Genomic DNA, 20,947 nt, shown 5'->3' with positions numbered 1-20,947 from the left:
AAGTATAGTTTTAATTGTAGTAGATTTACAGTATTGTGTTGGTTTCAATTGTACAGTAAAGTGATTCAGTTATATATTGGGTTGGCCAAAAGGTTCGTTCGGGTTTTTCTATAACATAAAAACCCGAACGAACTTTTTGGCCAATCCAATATTTTTTCAGATAATTTTCCATTATAGGTTATTACAAGATATTGAATATAGTTCTCCTTGAGAACTAGTATATAGTAAATCCTTGAGAGAATATAGTAAATCCTTGTTGCTTATCTATTTTATGTATAGCGGTGTGTATCCCATACTCTTTATCATTCCCCCTCTCCCTTACTGTAAGTTTGTTTTCTATGTCTATGAGTCTGTTTCCACTTTTTAATATAGATTCATTGGTATTATTTTTTAGATTCCACATACAAGTGATATCATATAATATTTGTCTTCCTCTGACTTAATTCACTTAGTATGGTGCTCTCTAGGTCCATCCATGTTGCTGCAAATGGCAATATTTTGTTTTTATGGCTGAGTAATATTCCATGGTGTGTGTGTATGTATATGTGGTGTGTGTATGTATATATGCGTATATGTGTGTAGAGATATATATATATGTATATATACATACACACACCACATCTTCTTAAACCAATCATCCACTGATGGGCACTCCAGTTGTTTCCATGTCTTGGCTATTGTAAACGGCGTTGCTATGAACACCGGGATGCATGTATCTTTCTGAATTAAGAGTTTTTATCTTTTCTGGATATATGGGAGTGGGATTGCTGGATCATAAAATAGTTCTATTTTTAGTTATTAAGGAACCTCCCCACTGTTTTCTATATATGAGTATCTTTAAGTGAGGCTACTTTTATATACAATCTTTACACTTTTCATGTACAGTGACCCTTGAAAAACGTGGAGGTTAGGAGCACCAACCCTGCACACCACTGAAAATTCGAGAATAACTTATTTGTGGTTCTGCATCCCTGGCAGATTCAACTGTGGATATGTGGATCATGCAGTACTGTAGTATTTACTATTGTAAAAAAATCTGCGTATAAGTGGACCCACTACAGTTCAAACCCACATTGGTCAAAAATCAACTGTATTTCATTTTTCCTGCTTTTTAACTTTGGTTCACAGTTGGAATGTGTGATTTACTCCAATCTCCCTTTTACAATGTCCAAATGATCTTTTAGTAATTGAGTTGAAAAAAGTTCTCCAAAGGGCATCTGCAACTGTTTTCTTCTAACACATTTCTTATCTCAACTTGTCTTGTCACCTGTCTCTTTATTATCATCTGATTCTCTGTTTAATTACATTTCAGTTAACTGAATTTTGGTTACACCTCTATTTTTACTCTCCTATAATGATAAGGCCCCCCGTTCCACCTCTACCACACCCCACAAATAACTACTTACATCCTGGCCTCTAAATATTATTTTCAAAATACTTCCACATAAGGTAAAAAAACTTCCAAAATTTATATAGGGACACAACTATCTTTTTCTCCCACTTTGCACACATTCCCATAGCACAGAGCTGGTAGGTGCACAATAAATGCCCAATAAATACTTAAGTGATTTATCCCATCCTATTTTCAGTTGTCTTGTTTGTTGTTAGCATATTATTATTAAGAGTATCAATTCTTAAATTTTAAAAAGTCACTATAAACTATTAAAAAATCAAACAATGATTTAATATAACAAAAAGTTTAAAATATAAATTCATAATTAGTTACTTTCCTTTTTAAAATTATAGGCTTACTGGGACACAAAAACCAACTACCTTTTATCCACTGATAGACGTTTTAAAAGTATCTATATAACAGTACAAAAAAATTGATATGTAGGAATTACTTACCTGAGGGATAACAATATCTGCTAATGCCTTTGAAAGCCTATATAATTCCATTGTGTTTTCTAATTTCAAGGAACCATTATGCTGGACATCATATTTTATACAGTCATATATGTCAGGGATTTTACTAATATCATATCTTCCATTCTTTGTTTTAAAGTCTTTCTCCAACTTGGACCATCTACGTAGCATGAGCTCTAAGGTCTCACTATGATAAAGCTGAATATCTAAAACAACATAACAGTTTTAGTGTATTAAACTTCAAAATCAGATAAAGAATATATATTAAAAATTGGTAGTTAGAAACTTCTTAAATATCAAAGGTAAAATTGTTAACAAGCTAGGAAATGTTATCATAGGCATATACTATTAGCAACCATATATTTTGTAGACTTGAATAAAGGTATAAATACATGGGTTAGGAACTGGTTTTATAGAAGACCTTCCATATGTTACATACGTTAGTTGCCCAAGTTATTAACTAAGCTAGTCTCAGAGCCAGAGCACTGATCACCTTCCTGTTGCTTGCTCCTTCTTATTATGCTGCCTATTTGCTGCTGAACTGTACAGTAATGCTACATAATTAACCAAATAAAAATGTTTTATTATCCCTTTCATGCTACCACAGATAAAAGCAATTATAACTTCGCTATTATTCTTTTGCTGGATATATACTAACTCAAATTACACCTAGACATACCTATCTAATGCTAAATATAGCATTAAAGGCTTGAATTTTTTATGATTGGCACATCTTATTTAAAAAATGTTTATAGCAACTGGATAGTGCCTTTTATTTGTTTTCTAATCTAAGGAAAACAAAATATTTACCTGATGATTTGGGATCTTCCATTCGATGTCTGATTTGAGAAGTCAAACTTTGTATCAAGAAATACACTTTGTCACAGGTCTTCACAGGATTTTTAATTAAATGCATTGATTTGATAAGAGAAATGCTTCCAGATGGAGTAAGCTACAAATGAATAGAGTATATATTTTTACATCTGGTTATGCTCAATTGGCCAAGAGAACAATATACAAAATTTTCCAGTAGCTGCAGAATAACTCAAACTACAAATGAAGATACCCCCAAAATACAGAAATAAGATCAAGGAGGAAAGAAAAACCTCAAAATTTCATGTTAAAAAAATCCTAAACCTTAGCTAACATTAGATTATCCACAGGGAAAATCTAATAGAAGTACTCTAATTTACAAGGAGATTTTATTCTAATATTTTGCAGACATTTTGCTGATTCACTTGGTATTTGCAAATATGGTTTAACCATTTGACATATATTGACATGGAATAACCTCGAGACTATTATTTTCATCACTTTTTCCAGATGAGGTACTTAACAGAGGTTAAAGCACCTTCCCTAAGATCAAACCACTAGTATGCAAAGAGTGAGACTAAAAAAGCAGGTAATCTGGCTAAAGAGCTGTGCTCTTAACCACCATGTAAATGCCTTTGTGATGAGATTTTTTGCAAGTCAACAAAAGCCATTAATGACAAATAGTTTCAATTTTCACTGTTGAAACTTTGCTTGGCAAGTAATTTAACCCCATCAAATAAATTTGTATAAATATAAAAAATGTAAAGTGGAATTCCACTTCTTGTTATGGTGAACTAGGTAGTTTAGGCCAATCTAACCACTGAAGATTAGTAAAACTCCTGGGCAAAGAACTTCTATACTTCTGCTTTAAGGTATCTGAGAGATAAGATATTAAGAATTATGGAAACCAAACTCTCTGGTCAGAGATCCAGAGAGTGATACTGGCTTTTAAGGCTGTTTTTGCATTGGAGACATCTGTTGATTCTGAATAGACAGCAGAGAAGAAGAATAGAGCTTTAATATCATTTTATGTTAACAGGACAAAAAAAGTGAAGTCCAGGATTTTCAAAGGTGAAACTCTGGTAAACTCTACATTTAGGGTTCAAAAAAGGGATAAACTGGAGTCTGCATTTTTAACAAGACCCCAGATGATTCTTAGTCAAGTAAGTTTGAAAAACACTTTAGTTCTAGAGTCCTTGCTTTGTCCAGGAAGAGGATAAAAGCATGATGTAAACATTCAATTTGCAGATGTCATAGAAGCCTATTGTTCTCTCTTGGGTAGTGACAAAACAAATAGTAAAATCAAATATAATTTTCTAACTACCAGGGAAATAAATAAATAAAAAGTACCAATTCCAATGAAGCAAGAAAGGAGAGAAAAATAAAAATAGGCAGTATAAATATAAAGCACTTAAAAGGATAATAGATTCATATACAAATTTCAGTAATTTATAATATAAATAATTGTCCTAAACAAAGATTTTCATGACAAATTTTTTAAAAATCTATATGCAGATTTTAAGAGATACATCTAAAAGTATAGTTTCAGAAAGACTGAAAGTTAAAAGATAAAAAAGATACTGTACAAACACCAAGTAAAAGAAAAAACAACTGTTTTAGCTATATTAATCTCAAAGTAAATTTTGAGGCAAAAATACTGACTGAAATATACCAATTCTTAATTTGTATGCATTTAATAGCATGACATCAAAACATGTAAAGCAAGGCTTAAGAGATTACAAAGACAAGAAAAATCCACAATTATAGTGGGAAATTTTAACACACAACAGTAAAAAAAGAAAAAACAGACCAAAAAAAAATCAGCAAGAATTTTTATTTTTACCAAAATGATATAAAGTTAGAAATAACAAAAATATAACTTAAAAATGCATAGGTCTGAAAATTTTAAAAGTACACTTCTAAATAACATATGATCAAAGAAATCACTAAGGAAATTAGAAAATGTCCCAGATGGCATAAACCTCAATTTATGAATACAGTCAAAACAGTGCATAAAGGGCCTAGAGTGTGTATTTTACAAAAGATTGAACATTCATGAGTTAATAAGCATCCATCTAGTGACATCAGTTTTTAACAATTAGAAAAAGAGCAAAATAAAACTACAGAAGTAGAAGGAATAAAATATTAAACAATAAAAATTAATAAAATAGAAAACAAGTGCATAATTTAGTGAACCAACAAATCTGAAAGACAGTTCTTTTAAAGGACTAATAAAGCTGATCAACTATGGCAAAACTGACCAAGGAAAAAAAAGGGGGGGAAGACTGTACAATGTTACAAAACAAAAAGGAATATCTCTACTGATCTTGCAGACATTATAAACAACTTAAGAGGAGTGTATACACAAATTTCTAGAAGAATGTAACTTAATACAGACACAAGACATAATAAATGCAAACTACTAAATTACTCTGGAAACCACAATTACAAGCTTTCCCATAAAGAAAATGCCCATGGGATTTACCAGTAAATTTTACCAAACATTTACTGAAACATATATACATGAATTATTCCCCCCAAACAGGACTCTCTAATTAATTTTATGAGAACAGCATAATCTTGATATTGAAAGCAGACAAAGACAACAAGAATAAAAAAGTAAAGGTCAGTATGACTCATGAACACAGATGTAAAACTCCTAACCAAAAATATTAGTAAACCCAAACCAGTGATATATATATATATATTTTTTAAATGAGCTTATTCTAGGAACCACGGTAGCCTCTCCCCCAAATCATATGATGTTTAACAGATAAGAAAATATAAAATTTAAAAACTTGTCATGATAAAACCTCTTAAGAAAACAGGAGTAGAATGGATTTTCCTTATTTTGAAAAAGAGTAGCTTTAAAAAAATCTACAGAGACCATACTTAATGGACAGTGTTAAAAAGATTTCCCTTTGAGAATATAAACAAAAACAGAAAAGCCACTTCTATTTACTATCACTTTGATGGTACTAGCTATTAAAGTAAAGCAATAAAAAGAATTAAAAACATAAAAACTGGAAAGGAAGACAAAAACCTGGGGATATGCTTTGAAAAGATTTTTTTTAATCTACAGATAAATTACTAAGTTAATAAATAAGTTCAATAAAGTTGACACATATAAAGTCAATATTAAAAAAACTATTTGTACATAGCAGCAACAGATAGTAACCTTTTTAGAGGGAGCGTTTACAAGTACACAAAATTTTTTTTTAAAGATGTAAGTTTTCACAAACTATAGATCTAATGCAATCTAAATCAATATTCCAACAGGATTTTAGGCCAGGTTATTTTAAAATTTATATGGAAATACAAGAAAAGCCAAGAAGAACTTGAAGAAGGACCCATGTAGGATTTGGGAGATCTTATTCAATGGCCCAAGAGTCAACAAAAGAATACGTTCTAGAAACAGAGAACACACATATGATAAAGCTGGCACTACAGAGTAGTGGGGAAAGGATGGTCTTTTCAGTATGTGGTGTTGAGACACCTGGATGTACATATGGTTGGGGGGAAAACATCAATTTTGACATCCTTATCTAATAGCACACACAAAAGTCAATTTTAGCTAGATTGTAGATAAATGTGCAGGGAAAAACAGTAAAGTATATAGAAGATCGTATATGGGAATACCTTATGACCCCACATTAGAAAAAGGTATTATACTGTATGTTAACACACATATATGGAATTTAAGAAAAATTAAAATGTCATGAAGAACCTAGGGGTAAGACAGGAATAAAGACACAGACCTACTAGAGAATGGACTTGAAGATATGGGGAGGGGGAAGGGTAAGCTGTGACAAAGCGAGAGAGAGGCATGGACATATATACACTACCAAACATAAGGTAGATAGCTAGTGGGAAGCAGCCGCATAGCACAGGGAGATCAGCTCGGTGCTTTGTGACCGCCTGGAGGGGTGGGATAGGGAGGGTGGGAGGGAGGGAGATGCAAGAGGGAAGAGATATGGGAACATATGTATATGTATAACTGATTCACTTTGTTATAAAGCAGAAACTAACACACCATTGTAAAGCAATTATACTCCAATAAAGATGTAAAAAAAAATATATATATAAGAATAAAATATAGGTTTAATTGTTGAACCTATGATAAATTAAAAAAAAGAAAAAGGTATTATAAAGAATGCATTAAAATGCACTGAACGTAAAGGAAAAAATTGACCTTGAAATACATGGGAAAAAAAAAAGAAATTCATGGAAAAATAAGAATTTCTGCTTATCAAAGGAAATCATTAAGGCTCAGAGTAGATGGCAGTATTTAGAACACATAACAAAGAGCTCATATCCAAAATATACAAAGAAATTCTACTATTCAATAAGAAAAACACAGGCAACTAGTAGAAAAAAAGGACAAGACTTGAAGAGCAGGCCTTATGAAAGAAGATACCTAAATGGTCAACGAATATTAAAACCACAGTGAGGTACTACTATACATCCACCTTCAGAATAGGCAAAATTGAATGGTCTGAAAATACCAAGAATAGAGACTATGTAGAGCAATAACAATTTCCATGGACTTCTGGTGGGAGTATAAATTGCTTCAATGACTTTGGAAAACAGTTTGACATCTACTAATATTGAAATATTAGCACACTGTGGGGCACAACACTTCCACTCCTAGAATACACAAAAGAGAAACATATGCTCATATGCACTAGGAGGCATATATGGATATTCACGGCAGTATTAGCATAACAGCCCCAAACTATAACAATATTAGAAAGCATATATAAATTGGCATATACTCATAAAATAGAATATGGATCAACAAACTAGGCCAAACATGACCTGTGATAGCCTGTGAGCTAATAAATGGTTTTTACATTTTTAAAAGGTGGTGTAAAAAAGAAAAGCATATGCAACAAGCAACTATATGTGATCTACAAAGCCTGAAATATTTACTATCTGGTCTTTTATAGAAAAAGTTTGCCAACCTCTGAAAACAATACTACATAGAAATGAAAATTCTCAAAACTATGGATGAATTTCACAAACATAACACTGAGAAAAAGAAGCCAGACATAAAAGAAAACATTCTATTACATGAAGCTTAAAAAATACCCCAAACTGAGACTATGGTAGCTACAGATACATACTTAGCCAAATAAGCACTCTGGGTATAAGACTATAAAAAGTTAGGATAGTGATTATTTCTAGCAGATAGGGAAGGGGCTGCAACTGGGAAGGGACACACAGAGGCTAGAGTTGTTCCAACGTTCTGTATCTCTGTACTGATTATATAACTCTTTGCTTTATAATATGATAAGCTCTAAGTTTACATTTTATGCACTTTTCTATGTGTATGTGCATGTAATATTTGACAATGCAAGAGTTTGGTAAGACCCACCTTTTCATAATCTTCAGCAGTAAAATCTCTGTCTTTCTGAAGTATTTCATGAAGTCTTGCTTTCACACGTTGCTGACAACTGCTCAAAGAGTCACTATCACTATCCAAAAGGCCATTCATGTTTGCACTTTTCACCATCTGAACAAGAATGGGTGTAAGTTCTCCTTCTAGAGCTAATAGCCCCTAAATACATAAAATAAAGCCAAAACAGATTAAGAATTAGTATGCAAAATAGAAGGTATCTTAATAATTATCTTGTTACATGCTGAATTTCACAAGGTGTAAGCTTACTATTTACAATAAACTTTATTAATAATGCAACTTGTCATTGCCATTTCAGGGCTTTAGTTAGAAGTTTCAAATTTAGAATATTAAAATAATACCTTAGTAAAAATCTTTTAAAATGCTATATTAGATGAAAATTCTAATAATTCTAAAAAACATTTATTTATACCTTTGCAAAAGCAGCTGCAGTCATCTGGACTCGTCCTTCATCAGAGGCGTATATTTTAAGGTCATGTCGGTAGGTACTGTGTAATCTAAGTAAACCACAACCAGGAAATCCTGCATAATCTCCTGAAAATAAATCCTCAAATCACTTAAGCTATATTTTTACCTCACTGTATTTCTATAAATATTTAATAACATCTCAAAATTAGGATTTGAAAATATGATGTATGAATTTAACTGAATTAAAGAAACTCCAATATTTACCTTGACCTCCAGGATACATACACCTCAAAGCTCTTCCAAGTTCTTCAGCCTGGACCCAGCCTGTATGAATTTAACTGAATTAAAGAAACTCTAAGATTTACCTTGACCTCCAGGGTACATACACCTGAAAGCTCTTCCAAGTTCTTCAGCCTGGACCCTGCCTGCAGGGGTTAGTTCTCCTCCCCATTTTAGAACCAGAAGTAAGGATGGCTCTTCTCTTCGGCTGTCTAAGATACATGTGAATGAATAAAGCAAATGTCAAGGTTTTTTCTTCTAAACAGACATATTTCAAGATTAATTTTTTCTTTGTGTCTCTTCTGCAGTGGAATATGGCCCTTATGTAAATTATTTTGTTCCCTAAATATACCTTTCTTGTAGGCTGTTGCTTCTGCTAGGAATACCCCTTGCTCCACCTGTTAAAATCTTACTAAAATTTCAAAATCTCTCCCACACTCTAGAAAGAAGGCTCTTTCCCAGTTCTCTAAAAGGAAACTTCTCCCTTCCCTGCTCTCAGTGGTATGAGAGCAATGGTATTTGCCCAATGTATTTAGTTGTACTACATATACTAGATTAAGAGCTCCTTGATGACAGGATTCAGATCTTGGCTTTATATTAAGAGCCTCCTGCAGTGCTGTCACATAAAAGTTAATGTTATCTGAAGTGAAGAAGATATACACATTTTTATGATTAGTAATCAGTGATTTGCATAACTTTCAAGATGTGAGATGACAGAGCTTAATATTTATTATAATTTAAACTTATGGGTGAGATATACAATAAAATATAGCCAAGAACACCTTTTTAAATTTGGAGTTGTAGAATCTGTATGTTCCAGACCAAAGTATATTCTCAGATATAGGGGTCTGAGTTTCTATATTTAATTTTGACTTACTCTTTATCACGTCCTAAGATCTGTGCTGGATTACAGAAACAAAGGTCATTTAAAAGTTAGCACTATAAGCACTAAAGAATTTGATGATTCATTAAAAGTGATAGAAAATCACCCTTTCCCCTGGGGCTAGTTAGTAGCTGTATGTGCTTTATCATGCAAGCCAACATTTATAGAAAGGTAATTAATTGACTTGTTAATTATAGTTGTTTATGGATTTTTTTGATATAAACATCAAAATATAGAAAATTAATCTGTGTTGCTATTAATCACAAGGTGTGACAAGAGCAATATATCAAATTTTAGAATATATAAAGATCAACATAATCAAATTTGTTTGCATTTAAAATAATCATTACTTCAATTTTTGCTACTATAAATAATGCCACTGTGAATATCCCTATAGAACAATCTTTCCCTCAATATCGGATTACCCCCTTGGGATAGATTCTTATAAGTAGAATTAAGGTCAAAGCATATGAAAAATTTCTGAAGTGTTTTTTTTCCCCCCAGCTGCACTGTGTAACATGCTGGATCTTAGTTCCCCAACCAGGGCTCGAAACCGTGTCCCCTTCAGTGGAAGAGTGGAGGCTTAACCACTGGACTGCCAGGGAAGTCCCCTGAAATGTTGATATATATTGCCAAATTACTTTTCAAAAAATTATGTCAACGCTTCCCTGGTGGCACAGTGGTTAAGATTCTGCCTGCCAATGCAGAGGACACGCGTTGGAGCCCTGGTCTGGGAAGATCCCACATGCCACAGGGCAACCAAGCCCATGTGCCACAACTACAGAGCCTGAGCTCCAGAGCCCACGAGCCACAACTACTGAGCCCACGAGCCACAATTACTGAAGCCTGCACACCTAGAGCCCGTGCTCCACAACAAAAGAAGCCACCGCAATAAGAAGCCGGTGCACCACAACGAAAAGTAGCCTGCACTTGCTACATTTAGAGAAAGCCCACGCACAGCAACAAAGACCCAATGCAGCCAAAAATAAAATAAATAAAACAAAGTAAAAAAAAAAAAAAAGAGTTATGTCAATTTACAATCCTACCAGTAAACTGAAATCTTGTCACATTGTACTCTCATCAGCATTCTTTATTATCATTTGAAAAAGAAGAAAATAAGAAAACACTTTGCCAGTGTGATAGGCAAGACTGATTATTACTATTATCATTATTGTATTGGGCATCTCCACTTCTCCGTAAAATGGCTTCCCAATCCCTGCCCATTTTTCTTTTGAAAAGTAAATGAACTTCTGTGCTCACTGCTCTTAGGAAACTAATTTTAAATGCTTATTCTGATTTATTGGCAGAGAAAAATATCTATTTTAGAAACAAGGTGATTACGTATTTTTTTAAACAATCTTTTCATATTTCTTAAGTTTTCTTCCTGTATACCCTGTATGGGATAGGGACCCATTAAGTAACATTTAGTTACAAACAAATAAGCTTTCAGAAGAGTAAAAGAGAAGTCCTAGACAGTTTTCAAAATAATAAAAGGTATCCTTTACCTAAAGGATAAAACGTAAAACATCTTTTATTTAAAGGATAGAAGGCATAGTTAACACAACTCCATGTTATTTTTCCTCTATTCAGCATGCTAACCCCTAAACTATTAGACAGAAGATTACAAAGGTAATCAACAACGAGTAGTAAGTCCCTACATATAAATAAAACACAATGGGCATTAATAGTGACATACCTTCTTCTTCACTAGATGTCTTAGGACAACCATGAGGGAGATAGGTTAATTGGACCTTACGATTTATTCCAGAAAAATGGCCATACCTGAAAAATAAAATGGCAAACAGAACAGACAATTTTCAATAAGCATGCGATGCAACCTCCTAAAGAAAAACTAAAATCCACCTGGACAAAAACTAAATCTTACATATTAATGCTTCCTATTTGTAATTACCTTGCTGAATTCTTCAAAATATCCTAGCGCAAAATCTGTATCCTAGGTAATTATTCTAACCACGTTAAAAATAAAAATACAATAAAGTTTCTCTATAAAAGCTGGAGAATTTTGAATAGATGCCAAAGTATATAAACATACAAAAACATAAATGTATGTGTCTTTAAAAAAATAAAAGAAAAAACGATTTTAAGTGGTCAAGGAAATAAAGTTTATAAGAGGAATATTGGTGGTACCAATTTCATTTGATTAAAACATAGTTCAAAATTATTTTTCACTTAAACAGCACTGAATCTGTGGTTAACTTAGCAATGTGGCCTTCATCCTAAGTAGTACTTCATACAAGATCTAAATGTGATGCCCTCTTTTGATCTTCTCATCAAAATTAAAACTAAAACAGAAACTTCAATACAACAATCTCTTTTCTCACTGTTGAAAATAAAGTTCTTGTTAGATTTCCACTAATTTCTCCTCAGCTACAGTGATAAAGAGAAAGAAGATAAAACTGTGAAGGAAATTAACATGAAAAGTCACACATATTAAAAAAAAAAGCACTATAAGTAGTTACCAAAATTATAGGTTTTAAAAAGATACTTACATCTCTAACACGGTCTTAAGTTGTTCAAGTTTTGACTTGTTTTCTTCAATTTCAGAATCATTATTTTGTCCCAACTCTATAAGAAGTTGTCGTGCAATATCCAGCACTTCCTGTAAAATAAATAAAGAATTGAATTTTTATGTAACTTTGCGATTAGCAATTTAAAACCCAACAAGAAATCAGATGCACTTACCTGTAATTGTTTTGGTTTTTTCAGCTTTAATTTCCCAGATTTATATCCATCACACTTTTCAAAAAGATCAAAGAATCTTATAAGAAAGACAGAGCACTGTTAGGCATTTGCAACAATATTACCTCTATAAACTAACACAAATAATTACAATAAATGATAGATATGGGACTAAAACAATAATTAATAATAGATATGGGACTTGGGGTCTATGGACTTCAAACACTGTGTGCCCTCTTTCACTATATGATGTCGCTCCTCTACTTTGATTGCTAAAACTTAGTATTTTCTTAAATCATATCAAACTAATAATCACTAGTTTCACTGAATAGAAGCAACAAACTTTCATTCTACTAATTTTCATCTAGAAGGTTGAGAAGTTAATGATTCTCAGAAAGCAATGTAAGAGAATAATAACAGAAGACTGAATATTTACAACAATAAATAAAAGCTAGGTCAGGATGATGACCATATATGGATATTGCTACAGTAATTTTCAGATGCTAAAATATACAATTTAAAATGGATTTTGTTGGATTTTATTGCTTTCCAGTGGTTTAAATATTAATGGCCAAGAAGTAGTGGTAAACAGTTTTTCTATATGAAGTATTAATCAAAATAACTAAGCACCTATCAGAAATCTTAAATTATCTCCTAGGAGTTAAATTATTCCCCTTTAAACATACTTTTGATGCCTCACTTCCATTTTCATTTTTTGTTTTGGTGTTCGGTCCCCATGACGTATGACAGCTATGACACATCTAAGTTCCATCCTAAAATTTAAAAAATAACGTTCAATTTTCTGACAAAGATTTGTGTTATATAATTCAGATTAATATATCTAATTATATTATAGAACCATCTTTTACCACTCTAAGATATTCTCCATGAAGCATAGTGCTTATAACAAATAGTCTTAATTTTATCAAATCAAATCCTAAAAAGAATTTAAGAGGCTGGAGGGGGAGTAATATTAAGCTACACAATACCTGCTTCTTCTCTTGAGATGACTATGCTAACTCTAGGATAAAAGTAAATGGAGGGGAGACCTTAAAGATGGTGAAAGAGTAAGACGTGGAGATCACCTTCCTCCCTACAAATACATCAGAAATACACCTACATGTGGAACAACTCCTACAGAACACCTACTGAACGCTGGCAGAAGACCTCAGACCTCCCAAAAGGCAAGAAACTCCCCACGTACCTGGGTAGGGCAAAAGAAAAAACAGAGACAAAAGAATAGGGATGGGATCTGCACCAGTGGGAGGGAGCTGTGAAGGAGAAAAGGTTTCCACACACTAGGAAGCCCCATTGCAGGTGGAGACTGCAGGTGGCGGAGGGGTGAAGCTTTGGAGTCACGGAGGAGAGCGCAGCAACAGGGGTGCACAGGGCAAAGCAGAGAGATTCCTGCACAGAGGATCGGGGCTGACCTGCACTCACCAGCCCGAGAGGCTTGTGTGCTCACCCGCCGGGGCGGGAGGAGCTGGGAGCTGAGGCCCGGGCTTCGGAAGGTCAGATCCCAGGGAGAGGACTGGGGCTGGCTGCATGAACACAGCCTGAAGGGGGCTAGTGTGTCACAGCTAGCTGGGAGGGAGTCAGGGAAAAAGTCTGGACCTCCCTAAGAGGCAAACTTTTTCTTGCCTCTTTGTTTCACGGTGTGTGAGGAGGGGATTCAGAGCACCGCCTAAACGAGCTCTAGAGATGAGCGCGAGCCACAGCTATCAGCGCGGACACGAGAGACAGGCATGAAATGCTAAGGCTGCTGCTGAAGCCACCAAAAAGTCTGTGTGCAAGCACAGGTCACTATCCACACCTCCCCTCCTGGAGCCTGTGCAGCCCACCACTGCCAGGGCCCCGTGATCCAGGGATAACTTCCCCGGGAGAACACAAGGCATTTCTCAGGCCGCTGCAACATCACGCTGGCCTCTGCTGCCGCAGGCTCACCCCACATTCCATACGCTTCACTCCCCACAGCCTGAGTGAGCCAGAGCCCCCTAATCAGCTGCTCCTTTAACCCCGTCCTGTCTGAGCGAAGAACAGACGCCCTCAGGTGATGCAGAGGAGGGGCCAAATGCAAAGCTGAACCCCAGGAGCTGAGCGAACAAAGAAGAGAAAGGGAAATCTCTCCCAGCAGCCTCAGGAGCAGCGGATTAAATCTCCACGATCAACTTGATGTACGCTGCATCTCTTAATACCTGAACAGACAACAAATCATCCCAAATTGAGGCAGTGGACTTTGGGAGCAATGATATATATATATATATATACACTTCTTTTTTCTCTTTTGTGAGTGTGTATGTGTATGCTTCTGTGTGTAATTCTGTCTGTATACCTTTGTTTTTATCATTTGTCCTAGGATTCTGTCTGCCCATTTTTTTTAGTATAGTTTTTAGCACTTCTTATCATTGGTGGATCTGTTTTTTGGTTTCCTTGCTCTCTTCTTTCTTTCTTTTTTTTATTACTTAAAAATTTTTTATTTTTAATAATTATTTTTTACTTTAACAACTTTATTTTATTTTATTTATTTATTTATTTTTCTCCCTTTTATTCTGAGCTGTGTGGATGACAGAATCTTGGTGCTCCAGCTGCGTGTCAGGCCTGTGCCTCTGAGGTGGGAGAGCGGAGTTCAGGACGTTGGTCCACCAGAAACCTCCCAGCTCCACGTAATGTCAAATGGCAAAAAACTCCCAGAGATCTCCATCTCAACACCAAGACCCAGTTCCACTCAATGACCAGCAAACTACAGTGCTGGACAACCTATGCCAAACAACTAGCAAAACAGGAACACAACCCCACCCACTAGCAGAAAGGCTGCCTAAACTCATAATAGGTCATAGACACCCAAAAACACACCACCGGACGTGGACCCACCAACCAGAAAGACAAGATCCAGCCTCATCCACCAGAACACAGGCACTAGTCCCCTCCACCAGGAAGCCTACACAACCCACTGAACAAACCTTAGCCACTGGGGGTAGACACCAAAAAAAACAGGAACTACGAACCTGCAGCCTGCAAAAAGGAGACCCGAAACATAGTAAATGAAGCAAAATGAGAAAACAGAGAAACACACAGCAGATGAAGGAGCAAGGTAAAAACCCACCAGAACAAACAAATGAAGAGTAAATAGGCAGTCTACCTGAAAAAGAATTCAGAGTAAGCATAGTAAAGATGGTCCAAAATCTTGGATACTGAATGGAGAAAATACAAGAAATGTTTGATAAGGACCTAGGAGACCTAAAAATCAAACAAACAATGATGAAAAACACAATAAATGAAATAAAAACGTCTCTAGAAGGAATCAATAGCAGAATAACTGTGGCAGAAGAACGGTAAGTGACCTGGAAGATAAAATAGTGGAAATAACTAAGGCAGAGCAGAATAAAGAAAAAAAAATGAAAAGAATTGAGGAGAGTCTCAGAGACCTCTGGGACAACATTAAAAGCACCAACATTCGAATTATAGGGGTCCCAGAAGAAGAAGAGAAAAAGAAAGGGACTGAGAAAATATGTGAAGAGATTATAGTTGAAAACTTCCCTAATATGGGAAAGGAAATAGTTAATCAAGTCCAGGAAGCACAGAGAGTCCCATACAGGATAAATCCATGCCAAGACACACATTAATCACACTATCAAAAATTAAGCAGCAAGGGAAAAACAACAAATAACATAAAAGGGAATCCCCATAAGGTTAACAGCTGATCTTTCAGCAGAAACCTTGCAAGCCAGAAGGAGGTGGCAGGACATATTTAAAGTGGTGAAAGGAGAAATCCTACAACCAAGATTACTCTACCCAGCAAGGATCTCATTCAGATTTGATGGAGAAATTAAAACCTTTACAGACAAGCAAAAGCTAAGAGAATTCAGCACCATGAAACCAGCTCTACAACAAATGCTAAAGGAACGTCTTTATGGAGGAAACACAAGAGAAGGAAAAGACCTACAAAAACACACCCAAAACAATTAAGAAAATGGTAATAGGAACATGCATATCGATAATTACCTTAAATGTAAATGGATTAAATGCTCCAACCAAAAGACACAGACTGGGCGAATGGATACAAAAATAAGACCCGTACATATGCTGTCTACAAGAGACCCACTTCAGACCTAGGGACACATAGAGACTGAAAGTGAGGGGTTGGAAAAAGGTATTACATGAAAATGGAAATCAAAAGAAAGCTGGAGTACCAATGCTCATATCAGACAAAATAGACTTTAAAATAAAGACTATTACAAGATACAAAGAAGGACACAAATAATGATCAAGGGATCAATCCAAAAAGAAGATATAACAATTGTAAACATTTATGCACCCAACATAGGAGCACCACAATACATCAGGCAAATGATAACAGCCATAAAAGGGGAAATCGCCAGTAACACAATCATAACAGGGGACTTTAACACCCCACTTTCACCAATGGACAGATCATCCAAAATGAAAATAAATAAGGAAACACAAGCTTGAAATGATACATTAAACAAGATGGACTTAATTGATATTTATAGGACATTCCATCCAAAAACAACAGAATAACTTTCTTCTCAAGGGCACGGAACATTCTCCAGGATAGATCATATCTTGGGTCACAAATCAAGCCTTGGTAAATTTAAGAATATTGAAATTGTATCAAGTATCTTTTCCAACCACAACACTATGAGACTAGATATCAATTACAGGAAAAAAAATCTATAAAAATACATACACATGGAGGCTAAACAATACACTACTTAATAACCAAGAGATCACTGAAGAAATCAAAGAGGAAATCAAAAAATATCTAGAAACAAATGACAATGAAAACAAGAAAACCCAAAACCTACGGAATGCAGCAAAATCAATTCTAAGAGGGAAGTTAATAGCAATACAATCCTACCTCAAGAAACAAGAAACATCTCAAAAAAACAACCAAACGTTACACCTAAAGCAATTAGAGAAGGAAGGACAAAAATCCCCAAAGTTAGCAGAAGGAAAGAAATCATAAAGCTCAGATCAGAAATAAATGAAAAAGAAATGAAGGAAACGATAGCGAAGATCAATAAAACTAAAAGCTCGTTCTTTGAGAAGATAAACAAAATTGATAAACCATTAGCCAGACTCAGCAAGAAAAAAGGGAGAAGACTCAAATCAACAGAATTAGAAATGAAAAAGAAGTAACAACTGACACTGCAGAAATACAAAGGATCATGAGAGATTACTACAAGCAACTCTATGCCAATAAAATGGACAACCACAAAGAAACAGATAAATTCTTAGAAAAGCACAGGCTTCTGAGACTGAACCAGAAAGAAACAGAATATATAAACAAACCAATCACAAGCACTGAAATTGAGACTGTGATTAAAAATCTTCCAAAAAACAAAAGCCCAGGACCAGATGGCTTCACAGGTGAATTTTATCAAACATTTACAGGAGAGCTAACACCTATCCTTCTCAAACTCTTGCAAAACATAGCAGAGGGAGGTACACTCCCAAACTCATTCTACGAGGCCACCATCACCCTGATACCAAAACCAAAGATGTCACAAAGAAAGAAAACTACAGGCCAATATCACTGATGAATACACACGCAGAAATCCTCAACAAAATACTAGCAAACAGAATCCAACAGCGCATTAAAAGTATTGTACACTATGACCAAGTGGGGTTTATCCCAGGAATGCAAGGAATCTTCAATATATGCAAATCAATCAATGTGATACACCATATTAACAAAAAGAGGAATAAAAACCAAATGATCATCTCAATAGATGCAGAAAAAGCTTTTGACAAAATTCAACACCCATTTATGATAAAAAACCTCCAAAAAGTAGGCATGGAGGGAACTTACTTCAACATAATAAAGGCCATATTCGACAAACCCGCAGCCAACATCATCCTCAATGGTGAAAAACTGAAACCATTTCCACTAAGCCCAGGAACAACCCAAGGTTGCCCACTCTCACCACTATTATTCAATATTGTTCTGGAAGTTTTAGCCACAGCAACCAGAGAAGAAAAAGAAGTGAAAGGAATCCAAATCGGAAAAGAAGAAGTAAAGCTGTCACTGTTTGCAGATGACATACTATATAGAGAATCCTAAAGATGCTACCAGAAAACCACTAGAGCTAAACAATGAATTTGGTAGAGTAGGAGGACACAAAATTAATGCACAGAAATCTCTTGCATTCCTATACACTAATGAAGAAAAATCTGAAAGAGAAATTAAGGAAACGCTCCCATTTACCACTGTAACAAAAAGAATAAAATACCTAGAAATAAACCTACCTAAGGAGACAAAAGACCTGTATGCAGAAAATTATAAGACGCTGATGAAAGAAATTAAAGATGATACAAACAGACAGAGAGATATACCATGTTCCTGGATTGGAAGAATCAATATTGTGAAAATGACTATACTACCCAAAGCAAGCTACAGATTCAATGCAATCCCTATCAAATCACCAGTGGCATTTTTCACAGAACTAGAACAAAAAATTTCACAATTTGTATGGAAACACAAAAGACCCCAAATAGCCAAAGCAACCTTGAGAAAGAAAAACGGAGCTGGCGGAATCAGGCTCCCTGACTTCAGACTATACTACAAAGCTACAGTAATCAACACAGTATGGTAATTGCACAAAAACAGAAATATAGCTCAATGGAACAGGACAGAAAGCCCAGAGATAAACCCATGCACATATGGTCACCTTATTTTTGATAAAGGAGGCAAGAATATACAACGGAGAAAAGAGAACCTCTTCAATAAGTGGTGATGGGAAAAGTGGACAGCTACATGTAAAAGAATGAAATTAGAACACTCCCTAACACCACACACAAAAATAAACTCAAAATGGATTAACGCCCTAAATGTAAGGCCAGACACTATAAAACTCTTAGAGGAAAACATAGGCAGGACACTCTATGACATAAATCACAGCAAGATCCTTTTTGACCCACCTCCTAGAAATGGAAATAAAAGCAAAAATAAACAAATGGGACCTAATGAAACTGAAAAGCTTTTGCACAGCAAAAGAAACCATAAACAAGATGAAAAGACAACCTTCAGAATGGGAGAAATATTTGCAAAGGGAGCGACTGACAAAGGATTAATCTCCAAAATTTATAAGCAGCTCATGCAGTTCAATCTCAAAAACAAACAACCTAATCCAAAAATGGGCAGAAGACCTAAACAGACATTTCTCCAAAGAAGATTTACAGATTGCCAACAAACATATGAATGGATACTCAACATCAGTAATCATTAGAGAAATGCAAATCAAAACTACAATGAGAGGGCTTCCCTGGTGGTGCAGTGGTTGAGAGTCAGCCTGCCAATGCAGGGGACACAGGTTCGTGCCCCGGTCCGGGAAGATACCACATGCCGCGGAGCAGCTAGGCCCGTAAGCCATGGCTGCTGAGCCTGCGCGTCCGGAGCCTGTGCTCCACAACGGGAGAGGATACAACAGTGAGAGGCCTGTGTACCGCAAAAAAAAAAAAAAAAAAAAAAAACCTACAATGAGGTATCACCTCACACGTGTCAGAATGGCCATCATCAAAAAGTCTACAAACAATAAATGCTGCAGACGGTGTGGAGAAAAGGGAACTCTCTTCACTGTTGGTTGGAATGTAAATTGATACACCCACTATAAGAGAACAGTATGGACGTTCCTTAAAAAATAAAAGATAGAACTACCATACAACCCAGGAATCCCACTACTATGCATATACCCTGAGAAAACCATAATTCAAAAAGGGTCATGTACCACAATGTTCATTGCAGCTCTATTTACAATAGCCAGGACATGGAAACAACTTATGTGTCCATGGACAGATGCATGGATAAAGAAGATGTGGCACATATGTACAATGGAATATTACTCAGGCATAAAAGGAAACGAAACTGAGTTATTTGTAGTGAGGTGGATGGACCTACAGTCTGTCATACAAAGTGAAGTAAGTCAGACACAGGAAAACAAATACCATATGCTAACACATATACATGGAATCTAAGAAAAAAAATGGTTATGAAGAACCTAGGGGCAGGATGGGAATAAAAACGCAGACCTACTAGAGAACGGACTTGAGGACACGGGGAGGGGGAAGGGTAAGCTGGGACAAAGTGAGAGAGTGGCATTGACATATATACACTACCAAATGTAAAATCGATAGCTAGTGGGAAGCAGCCACATAGCACAGGGAGATCAGCTCAGTGCTTTGTGGCCACCTAGAGGGGTGGGATAGGGAGGGAGACGCAAGAGGGAAGAGATAGGGGGATATATGTATATGTATAGCTGATTCACTTTGTTATAAAGCAGAAACTGACAAACCATTATAAAGCAATTATACTCCAATAAAGATGTTAAAATAAATAAATAAAATAAATATAAAAAAAATAAAGTAAATGGACTGTAATCCCCTAACTTCTTTAATTATCTGCCCTGTAGCACAGATCACTATAGACTGAGATTTCATTAAATCAAATAAAATAAAGCTGCTATATTTATTTTGCCCACGTAAGAAGAAAAATATTTCAAACTCAAGTTACTGGAAGATAAAACTGTCTTAGCAGGAATGGTAGGGTACAATTTAACACT

General features: G+C 35.3%; 1 protein-coding gene across 20 annotated transcripts in view; it reads right to left on the bottom strand.

Moving 5' to 3' along the window:
* Window positions 1-20,947, bottom strand: part of PPIP5K2 (diphosphoinositol pentakisphosphate kinase 2) — a 75,636-nt gene that overhangs the window by 32,133 nt on the left and 22,556 nt on the right. For 16 of the 20 annotated variants that reach the window (XM_067731327.1, XM_067731326.1, XM_067731325.1 and 13 more), the window contains exons 11-19: window positions 13,055-13,141; window positions 12,372-12,447; window positions 12,179-12,288; window positions 11,365-11,450; window positions 8,872-8,997; window positions 8,511-8,632; window positions 8,057-8,239; window positions 2,677-2,818; window positions 1,849-2,072 (exon numbers count right to left, since the gene is read on the bottom strand). In XM_067731327.1, the coding sequence (XP_067587428.1) occupies window positions 1,849-2,072; window positions 2,677-2,818; window positions 8,057-8,239; window positions 8,511-8,632; window positions 8,872-8,997; window positions 11,365-11,450; window positions 12,179-12,288; window positions 12,372-12,447; window positions 13,055-13,141 (1,156 nt within the window). The remainder of the gene's footprint in view (window positions 1-1,848; window positions 2,073-2,676; window positions 2,819-8,056; window positions 8,240-8,510; window positions 8,633-8,871; window positions 8,998-11,364; window positions 11,451-12,178; window positions 12,289-12,371; window positions 12,448-13,054; window positions 13,142-20,947) is intronic. The other 4 variants (XM_067731328.1, XM_067731334.1, XM_067731341.1 and 1 more) reach the window with 1 other exon arrangement.

The sequence above is a fragment of the Pseudorca crassidens genome, chromosome 3 (assembly GCF_039906515.1).
Source record: "Pseudorca crassidens isolate mPseCra1 chromosome 3, mPseCra1.hap1, whole genome shotgun sequence".
NCBI lineage: Eukaryota > Metazoa > Chordata > Mammalia > Artiodactyla > Delphinidae > Pseudorca > Pseudorca crassidens.
Note: the sequence above shows the minus strand (reverse complement) of the source record. Positions and strands in the feature narration are given on the sequence as shown.